The sequence below is a fragment of the Oikopleura dioica genome, chromosome PAR (genome assembly GCF_907165135.1).
Source record: "Oikopleura dioica chromosome PAR, OKI2018_I68_1.0, whole genome shotgun sequence".
Classification (NCBI taxonomy): domain Eukaryota; kingdom Metazoa; phylum Chordata; class Appendicularia; order Copelata; family Oikopleuridae; genus Oikopleura; species Oikopleura dioica.
Window position 1 is genome coordinate 11,221,792 of NC_137293.1, and position 15,598 is coordinate 11,237,389.

The 15,598-nt window shown below is 41.6% G+C and overlaps 9 protein-coding genes across 9 annotated transcripts; 1 reads left to right on the forward strand and 8 right to left on the reverse strand.

The window, feature by feature from the left end:
* Positions 1–154: 154 nt before the first annotated feature.
* Positions 155–1,679, forward strand: LOC145704119 (uncharacterized). Its single transcript, XM_081781555.1, has 4 exons — positions 155–457; positions 1,048–1,244; positions 1,286–1,413; positions 1,456–1,679. Exons 2-4 carry the CDS (start codon positions 1,052–1,054, stop codon positions 1,498–1,500), a joined length of 366 nt encoding a protein of 121 aa, XP_081637681.1. The 5' UTR covers positions 155–457; positions 1,048–1,051; the 3' UTR covers positions 1,501–1,679.
* Positions 1,680–1,734: 55 nt separating this feature from the next.
* LOC145705202 (lysosomal Pro-X carboxypeptidase-like) lies at positions 1,735–3,481 on the reverse strand. Its single transcript, XM_081782656.1, has 5 exons — positions 3,148–3,481; positions 2,919–3,107; positions 2,295–2,872; positions 2,053–2,254; positions 1,735–2,015 (listed from the first exon to the last, which is right to left on the reverse strand). Exons 1-5 carry the CDS (start codon positions 3,368–3,370, stop codon positions 1,759–1,761), a joined length of 1,449 nt encoding a protein of 482 aa, XP_081638782.1. The 5' UTR covers positions 3,371–3,481; the 3' UTR covers positions 1,735–1,758.
* A 13-nt stretch (positions 3,482–3,494) lies between these two features.
* LOC145705208 (mitochondrial import inner membrane translocase subunit Tim10-like) lies at positions 3,495–4,002 on the reverse strand. The gene is made up of 3 exons (XM_081782661.1): positions 3,841–4,002; positions 3,736–3,797; positions 3,495–3,694 (listed from the first exon to the last, which is right to left on the reverse strand). The coding sequence occupies exons 1-3, from the start codon at positions 3,945–3,947 to the stop codon at positions 3,564–3,566; spliced, it is 300 nt and encodes a 99-aa protein (XP_081638787.1). The 5' UTR covers positions 3,948–4,002; the 3' UTR covers positions 3,495–3,563.
* Positions 4,003–4,874: 872 nt separating this feature from the next.
* Positions 4,875–6,457, reverse strand: LOC145705203 (sodium-coupled neutral amino acid transporter 7-like). The gene is made up of 6 exons (XM_081782657.1): positions 6,369–6,457; positions 5,898–6,327; positions 5,601–5,855; positions 5,389–5,557; positions 5,060–5,344; positions 4,875–5,014 (listed from the first exon to the last, which is right to left on the reverse strand). Exons 1-6 carry the CDS (start codon positions 6,417–6,419, stop codon positions 4,915–4,917), a joined length of 1,290 nt encoding a protein of 429 aa, XP_081638783.1. The 5' UTR covers positions 6,420–6,457; the 3' UTR covers positions 4,875–4,914.
* Positions 6,458–6,463: 6 nt separating this feature from the next.
* Positions 6,464–8,875, reverse strand: LOC145705201 (uncharacterized). The gene is made up of 8 exons (XM_081782655.1): positions 8,703–8,875; positions 8,398–8,661; positions 8,204–8,357; positions 7,918–8,158; positions 7,409–7,875; positions 6,928–7,371; positions 6,662–6,883; positions 6,464–6,619 (listed from the first exon to the last, which is right to left on the reverse strand). The coding sequence occupies exons 1-8, from the start codon at positions 8,722–8,724 to the stop codon at positions 6,481–6,483; spliced, it is 1,953 nt and encodes a 650-aa protein (XP_081638781.1). The 5' UTR covers positions 8,725–8,875; the 3' UTR covers positions 6,464–6,480.
* Positions 8,876–9,023: 148 nt separating this feature from the next.
* Positions 9,024–10,407, reverse strand: LOC145705207 (sterol carrier protein 2-like). The gene is made up of 5 exons (XM_081782660.1): positions 10,146–10,407; positions 9,871–10,106; positions 9,329–9,826; positions 9,172–9,285; positions 9,024–9,130 (listed from the first exon to the last, which is right to left on the reverse strand). The coding sequence occupies exons 1-3, from the start codon at positions 10,168–10,170 to the stop codon at positions 9,683–9,685; spliced, it is 405 nt and encodes a 134-aa protein (XP_081638786.1). The 5' UTR covers positions 10,171–10,407; the 3' UTR covers positions 9,024–9,130; positions 9,172–9,285; positions 9,329–9,682.
* A 1-nt stretch (position 10,408) lies between these two features.
* On the reverse strand, positions 10,409–11,147 carry LOC145701815 (uncharacterized). The gene is made up of 4 exons (XM_081779030.1): positions 10,971–11,147; positions 10,721–10,930; positions 10,477–10,678; positions 10,409–10,431 (listed from the first exon to the last, which is right to left on the reverse strand). Exons 1-4 carry the CDS (start codon positions 11,133–11,135, stop codon positions 10,409–10,411), a joined length of 600 nt encoding a protein of 199 aa, XP_081635156.1. The 5' UTR covers positions 11,136–11,147.
* A 34-nt stretch (positions 11,148–11,181) lies between these two features.
* Positions 11,182–12,542, reverse strand: LOC145705206 (uncharacterized). The gene is made up of 4 exons (XM_081782659.1): positions 12,385–12,542; positions 12,157–12,339; positions 11,718–12,113; positions 11,182–11,669 (listed from the first exon to the last, which is right to left on the reverse strand). The coding sequence occupies exons 1-4, from the start codon at positions 12,440–12,442 to the stop codon at positions 11,548–11,550; spliced, it is 759 nt and encodes a 252-aa protein (XP_081638785.1). The 5' UTR covers positions 12,443–12,542; the 3' UTR covers positions 11,182–11,547.
* LOC145705204 (chitobiosyldiphosphodolichol beta-mannosyltransferase-like) lies at positions 12,541–13,888 on the reverse strand. Its single transcript, XM_081782658.1, has 3 exons — positions 13,067–13,888; positions 12,823–13,027; positions 12,541–12,753 (listed from the first exon to the last, which is right to left on the reverse strand). The coding sequence occupies exons 1-3, from the start codon at positions 13,881–13,883 to the stop codon at positions 12,657–12,659; spliced, it is 1,119 nt and encodes a 372-aa protein (XP_081638784.1). The 5' UTR covers positions 13,884–13,888; the 3' UTR covers positions 12,541–12,656.
* Positions 13,889–15,598: the final 1,710 nt, after the last annotated feature.

The window sequence follows — 15,598 nt, forward strand, 5'->3', positions numbered from 1 at the left end:
AAGTGACTGGCACCCACTAATGGAACGTCGAATGCAGCTTATAGCGCCGCGAAACAGGAAATGGTCGAAATTTCACTTTTTTTGATGATTCAATCAAAATTATTTGTAGAATGAGAGTCACTTTCTCCCGCTAATTTTGACCTCGAGAAGTGGATTAGGGTGCGAAAATGATGACCGAGTCTGGCCAGAAGGTTGCCCGCCGCCGAGCTGCGATGTGGCTACGCTAGAGATCACAAATGCTTGGAAATCGAAAGGAAAAGGGTTGAACACGGACTTATTGTTGGTTGCTTTCTCAAAATCAGCGAAATTAACCCTGAAAAGTGCGACGGTTGAACAAACGCGCCGCAGATTTGCACGGCGAGTACAAATATTTCACTGGCTTTGCGGGGACACTAACAATTCCCGAAGAGGTTGTCCAACACGAAGGCGGTTTCTCGATCCTGCTCAGCTTCGATAGGTGAGACTTCACACGATAAGATAAATAGAGCCCGGGCGCTGGAATTTTGAACAAGATATAAAATATCAACTAAGTTAGATGTTGTTTTAGCTCTTATTTGGTTTTTTATGAACGCTCCTTTAACCACCCGCTCTCGAAGGAAAATTGCCGTTCTTGTGTTTACTTTCAATTAGTGAGAAACGATTAAACGTGGCCCTGAGCCTTGAAAATCCGCTTGATAAGGCTAGATCTCCAGCCGGAGTGAGGTACTCAACGAATAAGCTTAGTCCCGATCAAAATAATTGGTTAGATAATTGGCGTTCCCAAGCGTTTTCCTCGTTTTTCCGCTGTCTATGCCGCATACAATTCGGCCAAGAAAGTTCTATAAGCAATATTTGCGGCTGTACACCACTCAAGTATCGGATCTTCTGGGTTCTATCAAGCTAATCCTGCACCCAAATTATCTAGCTCCACGATCACATACGTGCTTATCCCATCTCCGCGCGCTACTTTCGTATTTTCGTACACGTTTTCATTAGCACGTAAACGCTAATCCCCAATTTGAAATTCGTTAAAAATTCGTTTATCTGCTTAAAAATATTCTTTTCTAGCTCCATGTTTGACTCTGCCTCGCTGACTTTTGAAAGTTTTAATTTGGCGATTTGGGATTTGGTATTTGACGAGCAGGGAAGATCGGGAGTGCTCCTGCGGCCTAAGAGCGACTTGGATATGATCCGCGATGAGCTGCAGATCAATTCGAATCAATTCCAGATCATTGTCGACAGGTTAAACGAAGATGCGGGATTTCGTAAGTTCTCTATTATCCGTCTCTTTTTACCAGGCGTTTAGCAAAAGTGTACCTTTGGGCACAAACTGATGTTGATTCTTCATGCATCGGAAACTCAACTAGACCTGACATGGACGAGATCATGGTTGATAAACACGGCCGAGAGCTCGAAACTGACCAGATTCGAAAGGTAAAACTTATATTTCTTCCGAACTTCACTATTTTCTCTTAGATTTCTTGGTCAGAGGACTCGATTACGAGGCTGAAACGACTCTAAACGCCTGAAACTGTACAAACTGTCAACTCAACTGACCGTTTCTGAGAAGAAATGCTCTTTGTAAATATTTTGAATTGAGCCTCCTCTGCCTGTAAACCTGTAAAATAGCTATTTTTCATACACGATGCGGCTAACACTACCTGCTGTGAAATTAACCTGTGCTCTTGAAAAGAATTCCAGAGCTTGCCTCAAATAAATTCCTTCTTACTGACAGAACAAATTTAGATCGATTAATTCAGAATAGGTCAATAGTATATTTTATATATCATGAACTTTTTTGGGTGAAAATAGCAGCTTTTTAGAAGTTTCAGAAAAGGAAGAAGAAGCAGTGTTTGCATCGGCGATCCAATTTTTCAAAATTGTAATGTACTCAGTTCGAGTAGCGGTCACTTCTTCAGGATCAGCTGGGTTGTCTGCTCGAAGGTCCAAGTGGTGAGCGCCTTTGGAAAGAATAAACACGTAATTTCTGGGGCCAGCTTCTTCTGCAGCGAGAACTCCTCCAGAAGACCACGGATCTAAAGAGTTTTAACAGGTTTAGTCATACAAGCCTACCGAGTAATCCATTCGAGAAGATTATGCCACCGATGGTTTTCATTGTCTCAACAGAGAAGAACATCTCTGCCCAGTGCTCACGAGGGGTTGTTCCAAAGGTCGATTCGCAGTTTGCAGAGTATGTTGGGAAGTCGTAAGTGTGGACTCGGAACATGTCTTCTTTGCCGTCCGAGCAGAAAGGAAAAACGAATTCGGTGCATGTCTTCATGGCGATAAGTTTATTTTCAACAACTCAGGTTTACCTGGAAGTACCAATTGTCGTATCCAAGATCTCCACCTTCATCGCCAAGATCGAGACATTCTAGCTGCCCGGTATAATTGTAATAGACGGAAGCAGCATCTCTCAAAGGCTCGAGAAGTTCTTCCTGGTTGATGTCATGATCCAAATGGCTACAGGCGACGTTTACGGGCCAGCCAGGAACATCACCGACAAAGTTAGTAGGATAAGGATAGTCCATCATCGCAAGAGTTCCCCAAACATCTTCCAAAAAGTCTAGAAGTGGTTCAACGTCCGTGATCGGTTTGCATGTACGGAAGGTTTCCGATAGAGTGCGTTTTCCGACCATGTGGCTGCCGATAAGCTTGATTGTTTCCCAAGACTTTCGGATATTATCAGAGCAGAAGTGGCCTGCTGGAGTGTTGGAAAAGGTCCTCGTGGTGACCTGGTAGAAGCCTCGACAGTCAAAGAGACCTGGGAGGAATTTGACTGGTGCAGAGCCAGCAATGGCACCAGTAACGAGATTTGGGTACTTGATTCGGAAATAAGCTGCAAGCATGCCACCGTAGCTACCGCCCATAGCGATGACGGGTCCAGTCACACCTAAAGATTAAAATTATTAAACAAATTGTCCTTTCGTGGCCCGAACCTGAAGATTTAAGATGGACAAGATACTGAGCGTAATCGGCCAACGCTTGCTCAGCAGATAAGTACAAATTCTTGTCATCGGGGATACTTTTTCCGTAGTAGCGATGTTCCATGAAGACAAGCTTCGCGTTGAGTTCCTTACCCGCCTTTCGCATAAATCCGGTATTTTCGCAGAAAAGTTGAATATCACCTAAAGGACTATTAACGGTAATCAAAATCTCTTTTAGTACCTTCATTTCCAGTATAAAAGAGCACCGGTCCTCCAGCTTGATAGAACCTATCATCAGTAATCACTCGAATCTCAATTTTCTGGGTATTTCTCGTAGAAAAATGGTCATATTCTGCTTCGAATGTAGAAATCTGCGAGCAGAAGTCACTGTAACTATCCAAACTCGAGTATTTCAGTGGCTTCAGCGCCACAGTGAGGCCCAAAATGAGCGCAAAAACCTTCATTTTCTCTTTTTCGAAAAATGATGTTTCTGGTTTCAATTGCCCGCCAAGACGGAGTTTTGTGCTACAGCTGCAATTTTTCACACGACCTCCAATCTGATGAACAACAGTCTTTTAACAAACACACAACAGTTTTTTGCGTTTCATTAACAAAAATTTATAATAGGCTAGGAGTCGGGAATAAGTACAGAAAGAGTTAGAGGCCCATTTGACGGCCAAGTTCCATTTGTTGCATCTGTAGCGCTTGAAGTTGTGCGGGTTCTTGAAGTTCGCGCATATGAATCTGCATTTCAACCTGGAAGTCAAGATATTTTCTTACGCAGTTATCTTGAATCATTTAAAAGAAAATTTTGCCCACTGAAATTTACCTATGCAAACGGCCTCAACTCTGGACAATCCTCTGATTTCATTTTCTGTCATGACGCACTTGCTAAATAAGATGTCAGTCTTCCTTGATTCCATAGGGAGCTTACTGTTCACATGAATTTTGCATCCTCACAAACTGATCTTGCATGGCCTTAATTTGCATCTGTTGCATTTCTTGCTGCATTTTGAGCATTTCCATTTGTTGCTCATCCATTTTTACTTATTTTTTGACGCAATATTCTCTAAATTTAAGTTCTTATTGATTTATATATTTTAACGAAAGAGAGAAATAGAATCAGTAGACAGATACAGCGTGGTATTCAAGCCAAAGCTTGAAAGCAGGGTAAAGAGTGCGCATGTTGTTCTTGTGGAGCTGGTTGTTTTCGAATCGACAGAGAGATGTTTGAGACGTTTTTCGGCCAGTTATTGATGTCATCTCTTTTGCTGCTTGAGCTTGAGTGAGTCCAAGTTTTACTCGAAGTCGTCGAATCGCAAGCCGCATGCTGTCAATGGCATCATCTGTGATCAGTTCCGTGTCTGGTGAGGTAGGAGCTTGATACGGAGAAATCGGCGACACTGGTGAAGATCGGGAAGCTCGAGTAGTTTTCATTTTGAACGACTTCGAAGGACTTGGCGATCGGGAAGCAACAGGGGATGTTACTTGGGCCGGGAATGGTTGCATGAACTTCGAGTATTCAAAGATCATTTGGTCGAAGAAGTGGGCGGACTCGGTGATGTTGTTAAATTCAAATCCGTTAAGGATGGAAAAGACTTCTTCGCCGTTGAGTTCTGGAAGTTGATAAGTAGCCATGATTGTTTTTTTTTTGAGTTTTGATTTGATGAGTAGACGATCATGCTTCGAGATATTTATTGCAACTTTCGCTTCCGACGGCGCTGAGGAGTGATAAGGTCTTCCGCGAAGGAATAGTTGAGAAAATGAGGCTCGCAGATGGGAGGAAACAGATGGGACACAGCGATCTCAGATTAGGGATGAGATTGCGCTGATGCATATCTGTTCGTTGCTAATGAAAATAACGACTCAGCTACTTTTAAATAATTTTTATTGAATAATGAATTGGGCGAAGAATGAGGTAGAGCAGAAATCTGAAAGCATGATATTGAAAAATTAGGACAGTAAAAAGTTCAGTAGAAATTACTGAATACACAGTGATCCAGAGATTTTAAAAATTTAAGATGGCAAGAGTTGTCGTTACCCCGAAAATCCAAACACCAGTGATGATCAAAATTGAACCAATTGATACTTGAAGTATTTTCATAAAGCTAGAATGAAGAGTTTCAGATTTAAATTACTTCCGACTTTTCTACCTTTTATGCCATCCAACATGGTCAACGGCTAGGTCGACCATAATCAACCCGGGGAATATCATAATAAAGAAAGCAGCTAAAGATCCAATTACTGAAATGACATCAGCAATATTTGGAACAGAAATCGCAAGTGCAAGAGCCGCTGTAAACCACACAATTGTCGGGACGATCCTGCGCCATTTTTCCTTGCGAATTTTTTCTTCTTCAGGAATTTCATCATAGAAGGTATCCAATCCGGATATTGAGAGAAAAGCGGAACGTCCACAAAATGCCAGAATCGGATAGCTAGAGAATTATGTTAATGAAGGTGCGCTATTATTGAGTCGCACCTGGTAATCATTACAACGGCGATAAGGGCTCTAGCGACGATAACCAGTGGGTCATTAGCTGGATAGGATTTCAGTATATCGGGGTTTACATCAAGTCCAAAGGAAAGGTAGCCGAATGTTCCAGCCAATGTGTAAACGAAACAACAAGAGATCAAGGCCAGACCAGCAACTAAGAATCGGTAGTAAGTCAAATTAGTCCAGAAACTCTCTACCTAACAACCAGGATTTTGGAGACTTATCGGCCATACTGGAGTAGATTGGCACCGAACTGACATGGCATTGATATGCGAAAAAGAGACTGGGCAAGGCCGACATAAATGAAGAAATAGAATAAGGCCATTCTGGAACTACCGAAGGACGCGGGTCTTGATCAGGCGTTGGATCGGCGTACCGAGTGACGATCACAAATACGACGAAGATGCAACTGAGAAACCCGAGGAGAGATGCATGGCGAAGAAAACCAATATCTTATGAGTTTGTTATAAAACGGAGTGATGACGAAGAATTACCTTTGGGAATACAGAGAGGGAGAATAGAAACAAAACCAATGACAGTTATCGTGAATCGCCTATCCAGATACCAAACGTTGGTGTTTGAAAATATCTGTTCAAAAACCAAATCAAGCTGATCGCCCAGCACGATTTGGAAAGTAATGCAGCACCCGAAAGTATACAACATGATGAAGGTCATTGACATGACGCCAAATCTGACGCCAACGACTTCCCGGACAGTATCTTGGTAATTTGAGACGTTCTTCTCCTTGGCGGCTTTGGCTAGGAAATGAAGCCCGACGATAGAAAGAGCGAGGACGATGATTTGCATGATCAGACTGATGCGCCATCCTCCGGCGAGCGCGTAAGCATAGGGGAAATTTAGTAGACCGGCTCCTAGCGCAGCATTACAAACAATAAAGATGGCTCCAAATTTGGAGACTCCCTCCTAGAAGAATTTATAAAGGTACTTGACAGAAACCAAATTACCGAGCTAGTTACACTCTCCCTTGGAACAAGTTGTTCAGTTGATGAGTCCATATCCCGATTCAATTATTCTAAAAATTTTTATGTAAATTTGAAAGTCTAATATAACAATATATTAGTTTTGCAGTTGTTTAAGAGCAAGGGCCTCAAGATCTGCCGTTTCCATGTCTTCATCTGATTCGTCCTCATAATCGAAATCTTCTGTTTCTTTTGAAAGTTTTTGTCGCTTAGAGTAACTTTCGAAATCATCATCACTAAAACGGTATAAGGGCGTCATTCTTAATCGGGCGTGTTACCTGTGTATCGATCCATCCGAGTCACCTCCGCCAAATGTCAGGTTATTCAAGAAATTATTCGTATCTTCATTCATTTTCTCTTCATCTGAGTGCGCCTCCTGCTCCTCCATGTTCTTGTTCAGTACATCAAGCTTCATTTGCTTCTTGCTCTTCATCTTGGCCTCGAGTTTCTTCCTCCTCTTCATCTCTTTCTCAGCCACTCGATCGTCCACATCTGCCTCCCTAAAATAAGTATTAGTTTTTCCTTCAATTTTATCAATAAAAACCTGAGTCTCGAATGAGCCTCAGCGGGATTGAAGTCGACCTCGTCTTCCGATTCTTCTCTTTCCTCATCTGACTCGCCGATCTTCTTCACCGTACCTTCCACTTCCCCTCTCAACAGTTTGCTCTGCAATCTCTTTTTCTGTCGTTTGGAAAGTCCTTCTTTAACCTTTTTCTCCGGCAGGTTCGCCAGCTGTTCTTCGTCAACTGTCACCGCCTTCTTTTCGAACATATCCTCAGCTTCATCTTCATTATCCGAATCATCACTATCAAGTGCATTTGGTTCCTCTTTAATCTCCTCTTTCTTTGCTTTTTCTTCTAGTATCGAGGATTTCTGCGTTTTCAAAAATCTCAATCGAGGGGTTTTGGCTAAACCTAATGAAGAAGCGATTTTGTCCAGATCAAGAGTGTCTAGCTTGAAGAGTTTTTTGTTCTTCGCCATATGCACACTAAAATTAAACTCAAAAACGAGAATAATAAGTCTACCTCTTGCAGTAGGCTGTGAATGCTCTGCTTCCGTATCCCTTTATTTCTTCTCTTTCCGCGCATAAAGATCTGAGCTTCGGGCTGATATCGACTATCATCTCTTTGTTATAAATCCACTCTGTAACATTCACCGGCGGCTTTCTCGACCTCAACTCTTTGATCATCTTCTTCTCTGACGGATTCAAAACCAAGACCGAGTTCCCAGCTTGATCCGATCTGGCGGTTCTTCCTGCTCGATGAATATATTCATCTACGCTTTCTGGACAGTCAAGTTGAACGACCCAGTCGACATTTGGAAAGTCCATCCCTCGAGCAACAAGGTCTGTGGCGAGAAGAAGAGCTCGATCTTTCTTGCAGAACTCATCGTACGTAGCCATTCTCTGATGCTGCCCCATTTTGCCATGAAGACGCATCAGTGGAACACCAGGGGTCATTTTAAAGAAAACTTCTTTCGCATGCATTACTTGCTAATAGCGTTCATTATTGAAAAGAAATCTCGGAGAACACACCTTGCAAGTAGCAAAAAAGACGACAGTTTTTGTGGTTCCTTTGATCGCAACATTTTTCATGAAAGAAAATAGAAAGTTGAGCTTGTCTTCTTGATTTACGATACAGTAAGTTTGGTTGAGATTCTTTGGTGTCGCACTCTTTGAACCAGAGGTAATGTTCACAAATTTTGGATCCTTTAAACTCAGCCGAGAGAGCTTCGACGTCTGCGCGCTGAGGGTTGCTGAGAACAGCATCGTCTGTCTTCGAAGAGATCAGGTAAATACAAAGAGTTTCATTGTAATTTACCTTGTAGAAGGCAGAAACGAGATAATCTGATCTACTTGAGCTTGGAAGCCCATATCCAGCATTCTATCAGCTTCGTCAATGACAAAAGCTTTCACATTGTCAAGCGTGAATCCATGGGTCTGATCAAGATGTTGGCAGAGTCGACCAGGCGTCGCTAAAATGATTTACGAAACGTCGATTCTGAGCAACCAGACCTATGATAATGTTTGTTTTGGAGATGACTTTTGCTTCTTCCTCAACTGATTTTCCGCCGGTGACAAGGCCGGCAGAAAAGTCATGCTTTAGACCAATTTTTCGCAGAACATCGTAGATCTGCATCGAAAGCTCGCGCGTTGGTGAGAGGACTAGTCCACCTACTCCGTCGATTTGTGTCCATCTATTGCTCCATAAAATCTCTAATAGCGGGATGAGGAAGCCAAGAGTTTTACCACTGCCTGTTTTCGCTGCTGCAAGGATATCTGAATCCGCATAAGATATTGAAGATTAAATTCTGCCAAACCATTTCCTTGGAGAGCGAGCATAAGGGTTTGCTGTTGAATTGGAGTAGGCTTGCAATCTTCCGGTAGATATCTCCTTAGTCCTCTCTGAGTCTGTGGTGACAGAGGATAGCCAGCAAATGGAACATCCGAATCAAATTTTTCATTGTATCTGTCGACTTTTTCTTGTATCACTTGATCTTCTTTTTCCCACTTTTTTAACTTTGGCTTTTTGTTGAAATTTCCTTTTCTTTTATTGCCGCGAAATCGATTCTCTTTCTCCGGGGCCACTGCCGCCAACCAAGGCGTAACTTTGCCCATTCTTAATTTTTCAGAATGATGACTGTAAATAAATAATTGTTATTGAAGGCACGCAGTTATTTGTAAGGTAACATCAGGCAAATTTAGTAAGAAGTTTTTCATGCGGAAGCAATCTGGGCGAGAAGAGGTCCTAAATGTTGTTCGTTTCGTTGCTTTTTGATATAGAACTACCTCTGACTGTATCGATAAGCATTTTCAAAGCCATCTTGAGCACTTCTTTCAAAAGTGTGTACATGGCAGTCTCTGCAGGTTTCTTTTTTCCTGGCTTTTCAAAGTGCTGGCTAGCTAAATGAGCGAGGATAATAATTTTTACAGTGCTTAAACTCACCAGAAGCAATAAGAACATCATCATCCCGAATAAGGTCAAAGTCAATGATCTCACATCCATGGGGGTTGAATAAAAAGTTAACTCGATTCATTCTCAGCTCATCGGCGATATCATTTTTGAGTTCGGTCAAAGACGACTGATTGAAAGGTATCACAACTCCTTGACGAGTTGCGTTCTTGATTACATGCAGACGTCTCAATCTTTCGGTCATTCTTCAAGGGACAATAAAATATCTTTATCTAATATTTTTTTTGAAATCAAGGAAGACGAAATTTCTGAACAATATATCTTTATTTGAAATAGTATAAATGCTACTAGAAGAGAACATGAACAGTGATATATGTGGCTTTCAACTTAGATAATGGCGCTGAGCTTCTGGGCAAGCATGAGATTTCCCTTGATCTTCAACTTTCCAGCGAAAAAGGCGCTCTGCGCATTCAACTCGCCAGCTGCCAGCTTGCAGAGAACTTCATCAGACAAAACGATGGTACAGTCAGGCTAGAGAAGACTTAAAAATCTTCACAAGATAAAAACTATCTTACTCGAACACCTTCGCCTTCAACAAGAGATCCCTCGCCATTCTTCAGATCAGCGGTCCAGGATTTGACGATCTTCCTTTTACCTTCGACAATATCGAATCGGAAAACTCCCTGGACTTTTCCAACTGTTTCTTCGTTGATTCGCTCACCCATCTTTGCAAAAACTTTGTCTGATTCCAAGAGATTTCGGACGGATACGGTCAGAGGTCGAACCTGAATGGCTCGGAGAACAGGTCGAGCTGAATTTTTCAAGTTCTATTGATTCTATTCGGACCTACCGATGAGATTGAATCGGAAAACCATGCTTTGTTGAATTCGTCACGATTCTATCTGAAGATGACTCAGGTAATTTCTATCAGAGGGAATATATCTGTTTGCCATAGCTCTTATAATTGTATCAAAAGCCTCTAATGACGAGCATTTTTCTTGTACAGAGTCTATGTAAGCGATGTCGTGAGGCGAGAGAAAACGAGGCGTTGCTCTTTCGCCATACTTGGCACGCAGCACGTAATATGTACAGTAGTCGCTCATCACGAACTCTTTATTCTGGGTTCAACTTCTGCCCTAGTTAATATCAGGGAAGAACCGTTCTAGAAGAAATCGTTAAACCCATTCCTGGATTAGTCCTTTTTGCTGTGGCAACTTGAAGAATTCTTCGCTTTATAATTTTGTCATCAGAAGTAAACGATATCAACGAAATCGTCATTTGAAGAAGAAAAAAGCTGAACGCAAAGAAAAGCAGGATACTTTTACGCTTCTCCCGTTCCCAGTTTGCTTTTCTTTCTGCTTCATAAATGTCATATTTCATTTTCTGAGATAGTTTTTAAAATAGTATTTATGGGATAAAGCAAACCTTGTATCTAATATAATTTTCATATCCATCATCTTCTTGTTTACGCTCTGAAGGATTATACTTCGAATGAGTTCTATTTCTGTATGAAAACGGTGTTCCAGTACTGTAAGAACTTCCAGTTTTCGCGCGAGTAGCTCGGACTTTTTGATAGTTTTCTAAAACGTCTTTTGCTTTTGTCAACTTTTTAAACTTCTCAGCATCTCCTCCATCCTACTAGACATTTATTAAATGCTCATCCTTCTCTATTCACCTGATTATCAGGATGGTAAAGCTTCGCCTTTTTTAGAAACGCAGCTTTGATTTCTTTATTATCGGCGTTTTCACCCACGCCCAATAATTTTGCCGATTCCGGAACTGTCAGTTTTCGTAAGAGCAAAACCCTCGAGTACTTATTTACACCACACTGGCGTAACATCCTTGCATTACTACAAGAAACCATTGATTAACCTTTTTGAACGTTTTTATTATTTTTTTCGAAAATTAAAAATAACAAGTGGTTGAAGTTTGATGCTGCTTTAAAGTTGCAATACTAGCAAAATTGAAACTACCGATGAAAGCAGGCCTTTACCCTGGATAAAAAGATTGTCGCCACCCCCTGGCGACAATCTTTTGGCACTAGCCAATCACAAGTTTCGAGACTTGTAGTGGCGGCGTAACCCCGGATTTGAGTCTGCTTTCATCGGTATTTACTAGATAGTATTAAGGTTTTGTTTTGTGAGGGTATAAGTTTCAATAAACGAGTGAAAGTAAATGAGTGAAGCTGGCTACAATTTCGTTAAAATAGTTATAAAAAGACACACATGTGATACACAGTGGGAACGAATTTTTCAGGGAATGTGAGATCGAAGTTCTCGCTCGACGAAAGGTGATCGAGATAGTTGAGTCTCGAGCTTCTCCAAAGAACGGGAGAATGAGTGCTTCTTCTTCTGGGCTTTGTCTGGTTGCACGTCTAAAATTAAGAAGTAAATCTGATATTCAACATTCCCTGTAAGCTTACTCATGAGATAGATTGCCGCTTCATCTACAGTCCCGCACTCGATAAGAGCCATGTCAATTACGGCCTTGGAGTGTTCGGGAAAGAGATTCGCCAGCTGCTCATCGGGAGTTATTCTGATGGGAGCACGTTTCACTGGCTTATTCTTGCGTCTTGTTACTTCAGTCCAAGGGCCGGCTTCGGCTTCGGTCAAGATCTTCTCTTGGAGCTCTTCTTTGTCGAAAATGTCTTTGTTAAGAGCTTGGTGGAAGTTTTGCGCGACCTCGTCATCGCTTGGTCGGGATGCAAAATCGATTGACGGTTCTGGCTCTTCAAATGCATCCACGGTGACTCTCGCCGGAACGTTGAAGTTATCAACAAACTCGTCGAAATCATTGATCAGAACAGCGTCTTGAAAATCTTGGAACCGAATCAATTTTATGAAATTCAATGGTAATCTTACCAACGAGTCGCTGACGGAGCTTCTTTCGCTGGGACGAGAGCGCACTTGACCAGGATTCGAGCAGTTCTAAGGAAGATTCGATAGCGTCATCTGGGTCGTATCTATTATCCCCAAATGCTCTTACGATCTCGTTGGAAATGTCTATCAGCTCTGTGAGGCGGTTATTCGGAAGTACCAGATCATCTGAATAAGTGAATATTCACGAGAGCATGTAGATTTTCTACTTACACTTTTCGCAGAAGAGTTCGAGCATCCTTATGAAGTATCTGGCGCCTTGACGTTCCATACTAACAGATAAGTAAGCCGATTCTCTCTGTGACCCGTTTCTCGCCTCAACAAATCTACGAAAATTTTTTTTTAAATAAGCTGTTATCTTTCTCGAAATACTGCGCCGCTGGGACTATTTATGTTTCATCGAGAAGAATCTCACCGGCTGACGCAATGAGAGAATAACAAGTTGATACAGAAAATAAAAGTCGGAAAAAGGAATTGATAAGGATCTACTCAGAAGTGCACGAAGAAAAGTGAGCTGCGGCAACAGATGACCAATGATCCTCCCATGAAATTCGCTCCTTCGCTAAATTCGAACGGTACTCACTGAATGGATGTCTGTTAGACTGAGAACTCTTAAAGCGTATATTGAAGGCTACATAAAGTAATTCTTACTCGATTCTAGAGGATTTGACTAAATGTTCACGGATGAGTTCTGCAAGTTCGTCTGACGAGTTGAAGATCTTTCCATTTTCGCCGTCTTTCACGAGCTCTGTTATAGCTTGAAAGTTGAGAGCAAAAGCTGGGCAGCCGGCGCCAAACATGTCGACAACTTTCATTGGAAGATCGCACCCAGACGATGAGGTGTGCAAAGAAACTCCTAAGTTATGTTCAGAAACAAAACCCTTCATTTTCATACCGAGCGTGGCCGAACCAAGAAGCTTTGGGTAATCTTCTACTTCAAGCCAAGGGGTCACAATTTCGATATTTTTCATTGCCAGTTTTTCAATCTTTTTCTTGTAAAAATTCTTTTGGGGCCCTTTGCCAGTTATAGCGACAATCAAAGAAATATTCTGGCTGTTGCAGATTTTTAGCGCTTCCAATAAAATTCCAAAATCTTCGTCTTCTGTCCAAGAAGTTGAGCTAACAATGAGTGGTTTTGTCAGCGCTGCTTTCAACTCTGGAATACTTTTTGAAATTCGCTGCAAAAATGCGATCCGTTCGTTTTCTTCTAATTTTTGGAATCTCGGATGCGGCTTGTCATACAAAACTGAGATATACTGCGCTCCATGTGTTTCTAGCTCTCTTTTCATCGCCTGCGTAACGGTAAAATTTGAATCGGATAACCGCATCATCAGTTTTTCGTAAAACTCCGCGATTTTCACAAGCAGTCGATTAGCTTTCTGCACTTCCATTATTGAATACCCATAATTGTGCCAATCAATGACGAATTTCACATCAAACAGCTGGCAGTAAACATAAACCACGAAAAGAGCAGGTATTGATGGCGGATTTTGAACGAGAAAATGAGCCGGTGAAGTCCCAGATTTTATGGAAGAAATGACAAGACTGCAAGAAATTGCGATTGTTTGAAGGAAAGTTTTGATGATGTAGCGTAGAAGGTTGTTTTTGATGAATGCGCAGCGAAATGACGATAAAGAACAGACATTCAAAGATCCTTGTTTTATGTATCCTTTCTTTCGGTTTAAAAAGTATTCGATTCTAAATAACGACATTTCGTATTTACTATATTTTCAACTTCCTTTACTACACGGCGGCAAAGACGACTCCACAAAACCAAATAATACTACCTTCTTCCCAGCTTTAATCAAACTAGCACACTGATTATACGTTCTTGGCGAGTGTCCTACATCCCCAAGGACCAAAACATAAACCAAACCTTCGTCCTGCTTCCTCGGATAAAACCAAATAAAACCAACGAGGAGAATTGCTTTGAAAATCAATGGAACCGGCGTTACAAGGCAAAGAATGCTTACGATTACGATGGACGAGATACTCATCTCTAAATGCGCATTTTTGCAACAAATGAAACGAGAACGGATATTTTCAACTGTGAGTTTTTTCCAATAAGGCAGTGAGAAAAAATGATAAAATGTGTCCTAAGCAGGGGTGGATATTTTGATATCAAATCATTATTTCAACCGTTTTTGATTTGAAATTTCAAAAGATAATCCTTTTTTCAACTCATTTTCGCAATTGCAAATTCATTTCAAATGATAATGACGCCGAGCCTTTTTTGAAATTTTCAACTGTTTCATTTTGCATTTTGCGAAAGGTTTTCAAATCTGGACAGATTTTTCAATCTTTTTTCATTTTTCAAATCAATTTCAAATTGCTGAGCCTTGGAGGACACTGGAAGATACAATTGCGTTCAAGTTGATACCTCTTTAATGAAGAGGTATAAAAAGTGAAGTTAGACTCATAAATTATAGAAAAAAGGAAAATTTTCTTCAAAAGTACCAATTTTTGGTCGACTTCCCGAACTTTGTACCACCTCCGAGACCTTCCGGGACAAGGAATTCTTGCGCTCAAAATTACCGTCATAGACTGAGCTACACACTGGGACATGTGGGGCCACAGTTGCAAATTTGCGTAGCGGAGATAGCGAAGCTGACGGCTCCGCTACGGAAAAAAAAGTTTTTGCTCAGCTACAGTGAAGAAAATTCTGACCAGCTCCGCTACGGCCAAATAAATTTTCGCCAGCTTCGCTACGCTTAGCTAAACTTTCCTCTCAGCTCCGCTATCTAAGCTCAGCTACTGCTTTTTAAAAAGATAAGGCCCTTATATGCAGAGTTGCAAATTTTGCTTTATTTTTGCTGAGCTGAGCTAAGCTGACCCGAGTAAAAAGTTCTCTGAGCTGAGCGGAGCTGGCCTATTTCCAAGGTAACTGAGCTGAGCTGGCCTTCTTCAGAGGTCATTGAGCTGAGCTGAGCAGACTTTTTTTAAGGTAGTTTAGCTGACCTGAGCTGAGCGGACCCTAATTAGAGCTGAGCTGAGCTGTTTTTACTGTGTTTTAACCTTACCCCGCCAAATCGTCATTTTATCCTTACCCGCCAAAAACAACTCAGGAGGTGCATCCGTCATTCTAGCCATGCACCTCAGGAGGTGCATGCATTAATTCTCAAAATACGCCGATTTCCAAACCCTAACCCTAACCGAGAGTGCTAAAAGGATAACCAGGAGAAAGCTTATCGATAAAGAGGTCTACAGAGCTGAGCTGAGCATTTTCAAAAATCACTGAGTTGAGCTGATCTCCGTTTGCCCAACTTGGGGAAACAGCGACTTGGGCAAACAAAGACCAATCGAGAAATACCGAAAATTCGGTGGTATGCGGCCACCTGGGTTTACAAACCAAGGTTCTCAAAATGTCTAACCTGCCAGGGTTTACCAGTCCCAGGTCGTCGAATTCTGTAACCTGGATTTAGAAAAT

What these genes read in the sequence shown, in the direction of transcription:
- LOC145704119 (XM_081781555.1), top strand. Translation starts at nt 1,052, where the DNA reads ATGTTTGACTCTGCCTCGCTGACTTTTGAAAGTTTTAATTTGGCGATT. An exon ending in AAACGAAGATGCGGGATTTC is followed by an intron (nt 1,245 to 1,285) that starts GTAAGTTCTCTA and finishes CCAGGCGTTTAG; the next exon opens with CAAAAGTGTACCTTTGGGCA. An exon ending in AAACTGACCAGATTCGAAAG is followed by an intron (nt 1,414 to 1,455) that starts GTAAAACTTATA and finishes ATTTTCTCTTAG; the next exon opens with ATTTCTTGGTCAGAGGACTC.
- LOC145705202 (XM_081782656.1), bottom strand. Translation starts at nt 3,370, where the DNA reads ATGAAGGTTTTTGCGCTCATTTTGGGCCTCACTGTGGCGCTGAAGCCA. An exon ending in CTTTTATACTGGAAATGAAG is followed by an intron (nt 3,108 to 3,147) that starts GTACTAAAAGAG and finishes ATAGTCCTTTAG; the next exon opens with GTGATATTCAACTTTTCTGC. An exon ending in CTTCTCGAATGGATTACTCG is followed by an intron (nt 2,016 to 2,052) that starts GTAGGCTTGTAT and finishes AAAACTCTTTAG; the next exon opens with ATCCGTGGTCTTCTGGAGGA.
- LOC145705208 (XM_081782661.1), bottom strand. Translation starts at nt 3,947, where the DNA reads ATGGATGAGCAACAAATGGAAATGCTCAAAATGCAGCAAGAAATGCAA. An exon ending in ATGCAAAATTCATGTGAACA is followed by an intron (nt 3,798 to 3,840) that starts GTAAGCTCCCTA and finishes CATCTTATTTAG; the next exon opens with CAAGTGCGTCATGACAGAAA. An exon ending in AGTTGAGGCCGTTTGCATAG is followed by an intron (nt 3,695 to 3,735) that starts GTAAATTTCAGT and finishes AAATGATTCAAG; the next exon opens with ATAACTGCGTAAGAAAATAT.
- LOC145705203 (XM_081782657.1), bottom strand. Translation starts at nt 6,419, where the DNA reads ATGGACTCATCAACTGAACAACTTGTTCCAAGGGAGAGTGTAACTAGC. An exon ending in GGGAGAGTGTAACTAGCTCG is followed by an intron (nt 6,328 to 6,368) that starts GTAATTTGGTTT and finishes AAATTCTTCTAG; the next exon opens with GAGGGAGTCTCCAAATTTGG. An exon ending in CCCTCTCTGTATTCCCAAAG is followed by an intron (nt 5,856 to 5,897) that starts GTAATTCTTCGT and finishes CAAACTCATAAG; the next exon opens with ATATTGGTTTTCTTCGCCAT.
- LOC145705201 (XM_081782655.1), bottom strand. Translation starts at nt 8,724, where the DNA reads ATGCTCGCTCTCCAAGGAAATG. An exon ending in CAAAACAAACATTATCATAG is followed by an intron (nt 8,358 to 8,397) that starts GTCTGGTTGCTC and finishes AAATCATTTTAG; the next exon opens with CGACGCCTGGTCGACTCTGC. An exon ending in TTCACAGCCTACTGCAAGAG is followed by an intron (nt 7,372 to 7,408) that starts GTAGACTTATTA and finishes GTTTAATTTTAG; the next exon opens with TGTGCATATGGCGAAGAACA.
- LOC145705207 (XM_081782660.1), bottom strand. Translation starts at nt 10,170, where the DNA reads ATGGTTTTCCGATTCAATCTCATCG. An exon ending in TTTCCGATTCAATCTCATCG is followed by an intron (nt 10,107 to 10,145) that starts GTAGGTCCGAAT and finishes TGAAAAATTCAG; the next exon opens with CTCGACCTGTTCTCCGAGCC. An exon ending in TTGAAGGCGAAGGTGTTCGA is followed by an intron (nt 9,827 to 9,870) that starts GTAAGATAGTTT and finishes AGTCTTCTCTAG; the next exon opens with CCTGACTGTACCATCGTTTT.
- LOC145701815 (XM_081779030.1), bottom strand. Translation starts at nt 11,135, where the DNA reads ATGTTACGCCAGTGTGGTGTAAATAAGTACTCGAGGGTTTTGCTCTTA. An exon ending in TTTACCATCCTGATAATCAG is followed by an intron (nt 10,931 to 10,970) that starts GTGAATAGAGAA and finishes AATGTCTAGTAG; the next exon opens with GATGGAGGAGATGCTGAGAA. An exon ending in AAAATTATATTAGATACAAG is followed by an intron (nt 10,679 to 10,720) that starts GTTTGCTTTATC and finishes AAACTATCTCAG; the next exon opens with AAAATGAAATATGACATTTA.
- LOC145705206 (XM_081782659.1), bottom strand. Translation starts at nt 12,442, where the DNA reads ATGGAACGTCAAGGCGCCAGATACTTCATAAGGATGCTCGAACTCTTC. An exon ending in GCTCCGTCAGCGACTCGTTG is followed by an intron (nt 12,114 to 12,156) that starts GTAAGATTACCA and finishes TTCGGTTCCAAG; the next exon opens with ATTTTCAAGACGCTGTTCTG. An exon ending in AGCGGCAATCTATCTCATGA is followed by an intron (nt 11,670 to 11,717) that starts GTAAGCTTACAG and finishes TCTTAATTTTAG; the next exon opens with ACGTGCAACCAGACAAAGCC.
- LOC145705204 (XM_081782658.1), bottom strand. Translation starts at nt 13,883, where the DNA reads ATGTCGTTATTTAGAATCGAATACTTTTTAAACCGAAAGAAAGGATAC. An exon ending in TCTTGGTTCGGCCACGCTCG is followed by an intron (nt 13,028 to 13,066) that starts GTATGAAAATGA and finishes AACATAACTTAG; the next exon opens with GAGTTTCTTTGCACACCTCA. An exon ending in GTCAAATCCTCTAGAATCGA is followed by an intron (nt 12,754 to 12,822) that starts GTAAGAATTACT and finishes ACATCCATTCAG; the next exon opens with TGAGTACCGTTCGAATTTAG.